The sequence below is a fragment of the Alnus glutinosa genome, chromosome 9 (genome assembly GCF_958979055.1).
Source record: "Alnus glutinosa chromosome 9, dhAlnGlut1.1, whole genome shotgun sequence".
Classification (NCBI taxonomy): Eukaryota; Viridiplantae; Streptophyta; class Magnoliopsida; order Fagales; family Betulaceae; genus Alnus; species Alnus glutinosa.
The window spans coordinates 4,675,742-4,688,547 of NC_084894.1; the positions used below are offsets into that span (position 1 = coordinate 4,675,742).

General features: G+C 35.7%; 1 protein-coding gene across 2 annotated transcripts; it reads left to right on the forward strand.

Annotated features, from left to right (window-relative positions):
* The first annotated feature begins 1,787 nt into the window (after positions 1-1,787).
* On the forward strand, positions 1,788-12,009 carry LOC133878106 (protein CLT1, chloroplastic-like). 2 transcript variants are annotated; one of them, XR_009901842.1, is made up of 10 exons: positions 1,788-2,372; positions 5,237-5,382; positions 5,756-5,793; positions 5,946-6,061; positions 7,010-7,109; positions 7,197-7,232; positions 7,652-7,702; positions 7,819-7,942; positions 8,704-8,851; positions 10,189-10,314. XR_009901842.1 is itself a non-coding variant. In XM_062316606.1 (10 exons), exons 1-10 carry the CDS (start codon positions 1,903-1,905, stop codon positions 11,680-11,682), a joined length of 1,374 nt encoding a protein of 457 aa, XP_062172590.1. In that variant the 5' UTR covers positions 1,794-1,902; the 3' UTR covers positions 11,683-12,009. The 2 variants fall into 2 exon arrangements, 1 of the variants encoding a protein (XP_062172590.1); XM_062316606.1 differs by lacking the exon at positions 8,704-8,851 and adding an exon at positions 11,516-12,009 and having other exon boundaries at positions 1,794-2,372.
* The last annotated feature ends 797 nt before the right edge of the window (positions 12,010-12,806 follow it).

Sequence of the window (12,806 nt, forward strand, 5' to 3'; positions counted from 1 at the left end):
TGACTCTCTGCCTTTGTGCTCGAACGAAGGGTGAAGGAAAAAAAAATTATATTTCCTTCGCTCAAACATTTTAAAAGCCTTACATGCATGGCTGTCTATATTAAATTAAACGTTAAACATATTGTGTCATATGCAACTAGTTAATGTGTAAGAACTAGCAACCATATGTCATAAATTTATATAGGTTAATTAAGTATATGAGTAAGTAACAAGTAGTGCATCCTCACAAACCTCTCTCCTCGAAAGAGCTCTTGGCGAGAAAACTCTTGTTTGCAAAACCCTTCCAGATCTCAACCATGGAGGAGGGTGCTCTTCCCTCCTTTGCACCTCCCCCATCCAAATAACCCTTGTCCAACCTCTTTTTGGTTCTTCATTTCCCTTCTCTCTTTAGTTTCAACAATAATTTTATTTGGAATTTGGAGCCTAGATCTACTACAACCTTTCCACTCTCGCAAGCCATGTGCTCCTCTTTCACTATCTCCAACCAATTCTCTCATCGCTGACGTTACCTGTTGCAGCGCATGAATGCCATGCGCCGCCATGGCATGTGTGGGCTGCACGCGCCAACACCCATTTTGGTTTCCTTTGGTAGATCTAATGGTTCTCTACCTTTGCTCCTCCGGCTCCCTACCTGTGAAGCTCATTTGCTGCAAAGAAAATTTTAAATCCAAATTTAAACCTCAAAATACACTGACATTGTTGTTATTTGTTTCACAAACCATAGTAGAGACTCATTATTTGATTGTACATTTACCTCTTGAGTTTTCACAACTAATTCTGTAGCTGATTTGAAACCAATAATTTTTGTAAGTACCTTTTGCCTCACAAATATTACCATGGGTGGCTACTAGCAACATCGCTGGTAGCTTTTCCTCTTACTCCTTCCATCTTAAGGTTCCTCTTCAAGACTGTGAAATGACTTGCCTACAATGAATCATGCTATTTTTTTAATTTGTTAATATATAACTTATTTTTATAATATAATATATTAACAAACAATATATTATATGTAAGCATAAATTAAATAACAAATAACAATGCTCATTAGTTAGTATATATTAATTAGTTATAATTTATTGGTTATATGTATATAGAATAGTAAAAGGAAATAATATCAATACTTAATTGTTAGCCATATGATATAATGACAATCCATATACTTAATCATATTATTTATATAATATAATATGATTATAGGACTATATGATCATATAATAATATAACATTGTGACAAATGACATGTAATCACTTTATTATATGTTATAATTATTATCATTAAATATTTAATAATCATTACATCATTTTTTTTTTGTAAGTTATATAGTTTATTTAACATACAATATAAATATATATTGTTTATATGTTATATAATTTTTAAATGAGCTAACTTTTCTTTTTTGTATGTTAAATAAACTACATAGCTTACAACAAAATCAGTTAAGTTCAGCTTAATTTTTAAAACTTGTCATGAACTCGAGCTCATTTAGTCGATTTGAGCTTAATTTTTAAAACTCGCCATGAGCTTGAACTTGGCTCGAGCTCGTGATAAATGAGCTCGATTTCGGTTAGAGCTCGTTATAAATTTAAATGAGCCGAGAACTTGCATATACATTACTCGCTCGAGTTTGGCGGCCTACATGGTAATATAGTATGCATTCCCCTCATTGATAAATGTGCCGAAATTCCATTGAATAAGCACGAAAACACGTATCAGCTCACGCTAGAAGCGGGCGTATATGATCCCCGCACACACAATAATAAATTTAGTCGTTGAAGTCTGAGCCCATTTCAACTAAAGTTATAAGAAATTATTGAGACAGCGAAACATATTATCATACACCTTTCTCTCTCTCTCTCTCTCTGAAAGAAATTTATTTTGTTGCATAAAAGTTGCAACAAATCATGACGGCATGTCCTCGTCGGATAACCGCCGGGGCAGGGCCGATACGGTTAGGGCAATCACCACGGACGGCCGAGATTGCACGGCTGCCTCGCGACTGCGTGATGAATCAGCGGCGGAGGATCGTGTTGAGATCGCGGCTGTGGATTGTGGAAGCGGTGGGACGCGGAGGGGCGTGGGAGCGATCGGACGGCCGGGACGTGGAGGAGAAGGTGGTGGGGCCGGGCCCGTGCCCGTACGCTGTAGAGGATTTGGCGGAGAAGAGCGGCAGCGAGGATCTGACAGTGGAGGAGGAGGAAGTGGAAGAGGATGAGAGGAGGGAGAGTAAGAAGAATTTGGATCGGACGGTGAAGGTGGCGGTTGCGGCGGCGATTACGGTGGTGCTGGGAGTAGGGAATCGGGTGTTGTACAAACTGGCCTTGGTTCCTCTCAAGCATTACCCCTTCTTTCTCGCTCAGCTTGCCACTTTCGGGTACATACCGCCTCTTCCTCTCCTCTCTCTCTCTCTCTCGTTTATTATTATTATTGTTATTAATTTACTTAATCAGATTATTTTCGTAATTAAAAAAGGTTTTGAAATTCATTTTGAAATCTGAGTCATGTCGGTGACACTCGAATTGAAATCATAAAATAATAGAGTATCAAGCATCGTTTTAGAATAACTATCGTTGTTAAATTTTAAGAAATCACGACCGTTGGATTAAACAGTAATGGCGGGAGATTTAGATCAAACTACCCAGGCTACAATGAATATGACCAGCAGATTGGATCCAAAGTTGGTCGCTTCGCTTCATCATGGCATGTGGCCAAATTTTACGAAGGAAATGATCAAATTACTCTTAGTGCAGTACACAACACATCGGGAACAATCCACGCTTTACACGCTGCATTTGTTTTCCTTTGTCTGGTTTTGTGATTGTCTTTTACGGTGGGCGCCGTGACCAAATTAGTAACTTCGTTCATGTACGTGACGCTACAAGCTATGTACATGTCAAAATCATTACTTTTGAAATTGGTCTGACGTGGATCTCCCATAGGATTGTGAGTGTGTGTGTTTTTTTTTTTTTTTTTTTGATTGAGATGACGGTCAATATCTAGAATATTGCAAATATTGCACAAGATATAATTTAGGCCATTCATTTAAAATAATAATAAAAAAAAATGTTTTAGAGGGCCTTAAGGCTTAAAGTGCACTTTTTTTTTTTAAGATTTTAAATTTTATTGATTTATTCCTCAAGATTTTAATTGTTATCAAATAGATTTTTTTTTTTTTTTTTTTTTTTTTTTTTTTTATACATTTCATTAAATTTTTAACAGTGCTGTTATGTCATATTCAATCATAAACAACATGTTGTTCCTTTTAATAAAAAATTTTAAAAAGAAAAGAAAATCAAAATTATAAACATAAATATAAAACAAAACAATAAAATAGATATAGAATTTCTTTTGAAAAAAAAGTGTGTGAGGTGACTCGCACTGTGACCCCCATTTGCTAGAGTGGCTGTGCAGGCCACCCCAATTTTCTGCCTTTGGTGTTTTTTTTATTTTTTTTATTTTTTTTTTATTTTTTTATTTTTTTTTATTTTATTTTATATATATATATAATTGTTCTTTTTCGTGTTTTAATAATTTTTTTTTTCAAAAATGACATGTTACTTTTTTGTTGTTGGATATGACGTGATTATACCGTTAAAAATTTAACAAAAATAAATAGAAAAATCTATTTTGATAACAATTAAAATCTTAAAAAATCGATAAAACTTAAATCTTTGGGAAGGAAAAGTCTAACCTAGGACCTCTTGAACATTATTTACTTAAAATAAATAGCCCATAATCCGTTTCGGTGTCTAGTTTATTAAGTGGTAACTTTTACAAGTACAATGCCCGGAAAAAAATAAAAACTTTTACGATTACAATTATAGAGCTTTGATGATACGTGAATGTGGCTTTAAAAAAGCATGCATATTCGAAGGTTTTTTTTAGGGAATACGGAAGCACTAGAACCCCAAGTTGTTGAGTTTCAAAATTTTATTTCCCAAGCATCCTTTTAAAGTTTCGAATCTTTTTGTTGTTCTGTCGAAAAGAAAAAAGTGAAGGACTTTCGGGAAAGCAGCGGAAAGAAAAGAAGAAGAAATGGAACAAGTCGCTGCGATTATTAAGAGTTCAGGGATGGAGCCTACTTCATTAGCAACCGTTAATCTAGTAAGTGGTGGGCGCAACTTGAACCAAAAAAAGTCTCTAACTTGGACGGCTCGTGCGACCCCACTATGTAATCCAAATGTAAAGGGGGAGATATGATATAATGATCAGTGAGGCTGCTTTTTATATTGGATGATTCTGATAGTACCATGGTTTGTGGTGGGCCACGTGGAATCTTTTGTAAGAAATCGAGCTCGTGCTTCCCCAGGCCCCTTAGGTCCTTTTTTTTGTTCTTTTACTCCTTTGCTGAGTCGGACACCTTTTGTCGTTTTTGCTTTTGGTGTGTGGTTTACATTCATCTCTGGGCCTCGGCAGAATGAGGGAAAGATAAACTATTGTTGTACAATTTTTCTGTAACTTTAACAATTTTTTTTTTAAATTAATAATTGGATTTGTTTTCTTACACGTGGATTCTAAATATCTAATAATTGATCTTAAAAAAAGTTATTAAAATTATACAAAAATTGTACGCAAGTTGTAAACGTATGATATCTCTTAGTGAATTAGCCCATGAAGTTTCTACAAAGACAATTCAGTTGACAGGCGTCACGCACTCTCTGATCTAGTAGAAATTACTATTGAATTTATCTAATAATAATTTTTCCTACCACGTCTAAAGAGGATAGATGTAGCAATTCTCTTATACAAATTACAATTATTCCCCATAAGGAATTTTTACGTGGTTCTTCTCCATTAGAATTTTTAAATAATATTGACCTCCATTAGGATTAATTTATTCCATTTTCCCTTTCAGTAGGTGAGGAGTGGTCTTGGTAAAGAGTATGTAAGAATTCAATACATTGCAGCTTCACTAAAGTCTTAACGAACTCTTAACTAACAAATTGTTCATCATTTTGTAAGTTTCACCATAAAGAGTCAACTATAAAATCCTCAAATAGACTGAAGGTGTTTTAGCATATTAATTACAAGCAATATTGAGTGAACTCCTACAAACCTAATATTCTAATATCTTAAAATTTACTTGACTTTTTTGTATAATGTAACTGGTTTACGTAATTAATTAAGGTTCTGAGTTTTTTTTGATGTAATTACTGGAATTACTCTAAGGAAGGATAAAATGCACTGCCTTCAACACTATGGACTAACTTGTGTTTTACTGTAAATTGTATTTTTCAGATATGTAGTTGTATACTTCTCTATCTTGTATCTCCGGTACCATGCCGGCATTGTTACTGATGAGATGCTTTCTATGCCGAAAGCTCCATTCCTGGCTGTTGGCCTCTTGGAGGCACTTGGTGCTGCTACTGGAATGGCAGCTGGAGGTAATGCCCATTTCATTATGCTTTTATTTGTTCCTGTTTTATTTGCTTCATAGGATTATATCTATGGACATTCTTGATTGCTAAATGCTTCGCTCTATATGATCTTAGGTACTTCTGTCTTTCCACAAACATTCTGTGTGCGCTTGTGGTTATCTCTGTAAATGCTAATTTTTATCTTAGTTTGTTCTATTTTTACTTTTTGTTCAAGTACTTATTATATGGGATTCAGTTTTTTGGAGGCATTTAAAATGGATCTTTGACAGCTAGCCATTTCTTCTTGATTGTTCCTAAGATAATCAGTTATATTATGCTTTTATCCCACACTAATCATTAAAATCTCATATATTTTATTTATTGTCCTTCTTTGGATCAGCAATTCTTTCTGGAGCATCAATTCCAATTTTGTCTCAGGTAAGAGGCATTCATGATAACTTTTCATTTCTTCTTCTTTTTTTCCTTTCTTTTAGTTTATACATAGGTGAATTATGAATTTTTATTCTGCTAGTGCTCTAGTCATATTGTAATGTGAAACACATTGTTTTGAATCTGTAATTCTTTTGCAGACTTTTCTTGTGTGGCAAATTCTTCTGTCAATTATTTTCCTTGGAAGGAGATATAGAGCCAACCAACTACTTGGATGCTTTCTTGTAGCAGTTGGCGTAATCATAACTGTAGCAAGGTAAGTTATATTGGCTCATTTTCTGTTTCTCTAAGATTGTGGCCTGATGTGCAGGCTCATATATTAACAATATTGGCTCATTTTTCATTTCTCTGAGGCTCATGAAGTCTGAGAGATATAGGTTTAACAAACAAAGACCTTGAGGCAGAATACATAAGTGGGCAAGCTCTCAAGTTTATTGAATGTATTCATTCTTGGGGATTCTAATCATATAACATGCAACTCAATATGGGTCTTGGACCAAAATATAGTTGAGGTATGCTGAGAGACTATAGTATGAGGAGCTTGGGAATTTAAAACTGCTTAGCAGTGTTAATGACACAGACCGGTGTGCAGCCAGTAGATGAGTTCTTCATCTGTGCCATTTGGATAAGATAACCGAATCTTTTTCTCAGTAATCTTATTGACCTCCTTCTACAAGTCTGAAATGAACTGAAGCAGATACCCGGATTGCATCTTCTTAAGAATTGCATGACCCTGATCATAGTCAATCCTTTATTGTAGATTAAGAAGAAAGCTTAGGAAGAATACTTGATCAGATTCTGGATTGAAGTATTGAAAGATTAGAATCCAACTTGTAGTCATAGCCATAAAGTAATGGACTCCCACCTGTTTGTATGGCCATCTGAGGTGGAGGTTGGTCTCCCTTCTAGTTGGAGAAGTAAACTCTAATATCTCCTGGCCAAGCTAAGTGGAGATTGGGCCATTTTTTTGCGGTTTGGAGTAGCTGATTTAGAACCAATTTTACATAATCTTGATTGATAGCATTAAAAACTCATGTGATTCTCTTAATGGTTTACTTGTTTCAAGATTACTACATATGGCAATCTGTAGAATCGTTACAAAGTAGAATCCTATCTAAAATCCTTTGGCTCATAAGAATTTTTATTAAACCTTTCTTATATATTTTATTAGTTCTTCATTACTTGCCTCCATTTGCTTCTGCAGCGGATCTAGTGCTGGACATTCATTGAAGGAGGCTGGTATATTTTGGAGTATCTTAATGATAGTTTCATTTTTATTTCAAGCGACCGATACAGTGCTGAAGGTTGTTGTTCTGAATGATTATTGAACTTTCCCAGTTTTCTACCTTGAATTGCTCTGCAGTAACAGGCAGCATGTTTATCATTTGTAGGAAGTAATCTTTTTGGATGCTGCCAGGCGGTTAAAGGTATGTAAGATAGTGAACTCTTTTTATTTATATGTTCCTAGATTGACAGTAAATGCTGACTTCCAAAAGCCATTTTGTTAGGGTATTTGGCCACCACAAGGAACCTAAATGGTTCTGCTTTTATTGCATTTTAAAACACATTTATATAATTGAAACTGGATTGTGGCAGGAAAAAGGGGTTATAAGAATAAATATGATCACCGCCAAATCTTACGTGGTCAAGGCAATATGAAATGACTTATTTCAATTTCTTCATTAAACAAAAATGATTTCATTCTCACACAAGTTTCAAAAGCTACCTAATTTTATGTATGTTGGCGAATTTGTAGCATATAAACTTGCCAACATGATTTCAGTTACTAATTATTTCTCTCTAAGTTTAGTAATATATTGGTATGATTCCGTTATCTCTATTACAGGGAGGTTCAGTTGACCTATTTGTTGTAAATTCCTATGGATCTGCCTTCCAAGTAAGCATCTTGCTGTGAATTAGAAAGTTTATGACTCTTATGGTTGTTTGGCATTATAATATTTCTTTTCCAAAATAATGAGAAGCCTAACTTGCTTGGATCTATGTTTACTGCAGGCCTTGTTTATATGCCTTCTCCTACCTTTTTTGTCAAAATTATGGGGCATTCCATTTAGTCAACTGCCAGACTATCTTAAAGATGGTGCAGCTTGCTTTCTGAACATTGGTACTTCGTCAAGCGGTGAGCTACAATTTGTTTGCAAAATTATCTTTTTTTCTTTGATGAATAGATTATCTTTTGGCACTTCATTCTGATAGTTTATCTCCTTGTTTTAACAAGTTGTCTGCTTGTAGTTAAATAAAAGAAAAAAAAATTATTCGAAGCATGGCTCTACATCTGACCATGAGTTTGAGCTTCATTTTTAAAGATGACTTGTGATAGCGCATAACAGGTCAACTCCCATCTAATTTTCTTTGCGGCATACGAGGGTATAATTGCAAGTTGTAGTTAGATTTCAATTTTTAGTTAATCCCTAGCACCCAAACAAAAAAAGGCTCACACTCAATACCTTTCTTTGTATTGTTAACTGCCAATTCTAGGGCATACCATGTGCACCCCTTTTGCATAAGGCAACCATTGTGGTACTTCTTGGTTCTTAGGGGAAGTGAAGAATTTGTGTGCTTAATTTTGTATTTGATTTTAATTTTCTCCAGCAGTATAGGCTGGCTGCATCCCTTATTCAACTCAATTATATTAGCAGAATACTACAATGAATCACACCTTGTTCAGTAGTATTTATACACTCCCTCTATTGATTTCAATTCATAGAAACAAAAGATACCCTGAAGAACTCTAGGAGTTTATCAATTTTGTCTGAGAGTATAAGATTATGATCTTGATATGCTATTACTTCAGAGGTATATGCATAATTATGTAAATGAAGTTTATATCCGATCTTGTCGCACATCGATTATGACATAGGTGGGGTGGCTATTGTTCAGGGGTTCCAGTACAAAATGCACTTGTTTCCCCCTCATTATGAACACCAGCGGCCATTGTCTGGTCCAATGGTAAAATTCTTGGGTTCTCAAGCACAAGTGCACACGTTCAAGTGTTGAGAGTGGCCACTTCATGCAAAAACGCTGAAAGGTAGGACTGTATCTAGGCTATTACTCCCAGGACCTCACTTAAGTAGGACTAGCATTGGGAAATCATCCTTCTCTTTATGAACACTGTACCACGGTATGATGACTTTTGGCTCTTCCGACCAAGAGAGAACATAGGGTCAAGCCAATCCCATTTAGCAAGTAATGAATTGGTTGCGCATTTAAGATCAATTATGAGTATCTATCCTGGCCTGATTACTTGTTGACAGAGGGAATGAAACCCTTCATAATTTCCATGAATGCTTTTGTCTTTTAGAGATTGTTAGCCAGTTACGATATGCAACTGACAGTGCTCCCACAATTTGGACTCTGTTAAGGAATTCAAAAAGATTGACATCTCAACCAAACTAATTTAATATATGAACTAGAGTTAATTAAGAAAAACATTATCTAATTGAGGTGCAAATGGCATCAGATTTTCAGATCTACACGAGTGTCATGCTTCATCTTGAAAAAGGTAGAAATTTTATAGAAACTTTTATGGGCATTAAAGAATTTCATTTGAGCTTAGTTGAATCAGAACTTTCTTCAAGACTATTAGGCTTTAAAGATATGGAATGAAGTCCTGCTCATTGCAGCATTTCCAATTGAGTCATATTTTATGATTTCTAACATTTTACAAAATACAAAAAGGGGAAATTTCACTTTCCCCCTTGACTGCCAAACAATTTTCAATGTCCCCTTTAAACTTCAAAAATTTGCAATGTGGGATTCTAATCTTTCAGCCCCTTTCAATTACCCCATCCTGTTAGGATAAAGAGGAAACAAAAATGACCAAAATACCCCTTTATAATATAAAATTTTCAAAAAAGAAAAAAGAAAAATGACCCACAGCGTGTTTAAGATAACAAAAAAAATAGTTGTATTTTTAGAATTATTATAGGGGTAGAGCGTACATTTTATATGCTAGATGTTTAAGATAAAGAAAAAATTAAATGGTATGGGATAATTGAAAGGAGCTGAAAGATTAGAACCCCCCACATTGCAAATTTTTGGAAGTTTTGGGGGACATTGAAAATTGCTTGATAGTTTAGGGTAAGTGAAGTTTCAATTGTAATTTGAATGCATAGTGGTAGTGGTGGTCCATCATAGTAATGAAAGTTGTCTAGCAATAGTTAATAGGCCAAGAATGCCATCTAGCGAAAGCCTATGTTGCCAGTAAATAAGATTTGAAGAGATAGAACTGCAACTTGGTATTATTTGAGTTGGCCTGGTATCCAAGACAACCATTCTACCTTCCTTAGTTATCTTTCTGCTGTATTGGTGTTGCACTTTAAATGGAGTATTCAACCAATAACAATCAAATTTGGCTGGCTACAGGATGTGATGGTGCTCCACTGCTACCTTTGCTGTTTGTTGTTGTCAACATGGGTTTTAACATATCATTGTTGCATCTGCTCAAGATCTCTTCTGCTGTGGTGTCTTCCCTTGCTTCTACATTTTCAGGTATGACGTGTTTTATTGATTTAATTCCTGTACAAGGTTGGCAAGCCTGATGATAATTGCCCTAGAGGGTGCACTGGTGCTTGGTTTCTATGGGTTTGGTATGGTTGCCATGGATGGTATTCCACCAAGCTTTACAATGCGAATCAGTTTGGTGCACCACAAGCATGATGATGCTTGTAAAGATGCCATTTGGATCATGTTGGGTTTTGCTCTAGAGTATCAACCTAGTACTGACATAATAAAGTGTATCTCCATGCTCAATTAGGCCAACCATTTAAGTCATTTTTAACTACAATTTCAATTATTTTTTCATCTTAACCTTTGTTCAGGGCAGATTAATATTTCAATCTGCCCCAACCACTTCCTTTTTCTACACATCCTAAAGACTGTCCGTGCTAGAATTCATTTGACAAGACAAAATCTGCACGATACCAAAATATTTGTGTGGGATTTCCTTTTGAGATAATGAAATCATGTTAGTGTCCATTAACAATGGAGATCACATTGGTGGAATATAGGCTGATACATCTCCAGCTTCCGGTGCTAATATGATAAATCAAATGGTGATAGTAGACTTACACAGTGGACGGTCACTTCTCATTCACTTATCCGTCTTCTTGCATGGGTTAAATGCTAGAACTCTCCCTTGCTAAAAGGGAAGAGATACCGCCAGGCTACATGGATTGGTGGTTGGAAATTGAAATTTGAAGTTTAGATATTGGATTAAATGCATTTTGAGCATTGTATTTGTTACGAACTTGAATATCAGGTCCGTAACTTGATAATTAGGGTAGGTTTTTAGAAGGAACTTAGACCTCCTTCAAACATATGTAGGGAACTTACTCCTACTGCAAAACAAACTCAAAACCCTTAAGCTCGTACCGACTCAAAGACTCCAACACTGGGACATCTTAAAGATATACTCTTATTGAAAGATGCAATTCCTACTAGAATTAAAATACTTGAGACCCAACTTGACACTACTCCGCAGAGAGATGGACTTCTAGTCCTAATCATCAGAGGACTGTAACAGTCTTCTGTTAACCTCATGTGGGATTCATAAAGCATTAGTTAGTGATGTTTTAGCTGCATTGAGTGCTACTTAAGAAATGTAGTCTAATGTTCTTCTATACAACTTATTGGTTTGTACTTTGTGGTTTAATTTAATTAATATGTTGGCCTCATCTCGGGTGCATGGCAGTGCCAATATCGGTCTATGTGTTCACGTTGCCGCTGCCGTACCTTGGTGTTGCATCCTCCCTTCCTCCAGGCTTTGTTGCAGGAGCCATTGTTCTTGTTATGGGCTTGCTCGTCTATGCTTGGATGCCATCAGTTCCCACTAGCGCCTCTCCATCGCTTCCCAACTAGTATATGATCATCATATTACCCCGATTGTTACTATCAAGAGCAGCCGGTAATGCTTCTCTGCGCTTTGGATTTTGCAATAGTTAGAAGAGGAAGAGGAATTGTGGAAGAGAGAGAGGAAAGCCATTTGTAATTGTCATTTTTGTTCCATGGAAAATGTAATGTGCGTTTCTGGAAATTAAAGCCCAAGCAAGTAGGATATAAAACTTCCTTCTTCTTCTTTTTTTGGGGAATGGGGGGAGATGGGGAGTGAATTCAGTTGCGAGAGAAGGGGAAACCAAGTGAATCCTCACAGTGATGAAAGATGGAATGAGGAATGGGATTAATATCTTCTTCTTTTTTTATTAAAAAAAAAAAAAAAAAAAAAGAAAAGAAAAGAAAAAGAGAAAGTGTAAGGAAAACAAAATAAAGAAAGAAAGATCGAAAGAATTGGATTAAAATCTAATAAATGTCCATATCAAAGTCAATGGAAGTTTTAAAAGCCACCTAAGGGTCCGGTGTGGAGAAATGGGTGTGAAGAAGTGGGAATGTGTAACACTACTTTTGAAAGAAAGATTGATTGTGCCCTAATGAATGAGAACGGTTCAATATCATATGGCTTCTACATTTACAATAAGGGTTAAATGTGTTTTTTCGTTCTTGTGCTTTGTGTATTTTATTAAATTGCTCCTTGGGTTTTCAAAAGTGACATAAATGGTTTTTGTGCTTTTTTTCGTTTATTGTTTAGCTCATTTCGTGCAAATTTCATTAAAAAAAAAAAAAAATCGATTGTTTGCCACGTGTGCAAGCTGCCACATAAGACCAATAAAACATAGCCAGTGTCAATTTTTGCTACATCGGCATATCTCTTGAATAAATGAAGTAAGAACAAAGAAAGATGGTGGCTTGTTGGGGGAAACCCCACCCCTCAGGTGGGTCGGGGGGTAGTACATTTCACCCTGCATGACATTAAATGGTCGGCGGATAAGATCCGAGCCCGCAACCCACCAACAGGTTTGGGGTTCTCCCCCCATTACAGGCATCAACCATCTTTTTTTATTATTATTTTTTAAGTGATACGTTGATGTGGCAATAATAAACACATGACAATATTTTATTGGTCTTCATGGCGGCTTGCACACATGGCA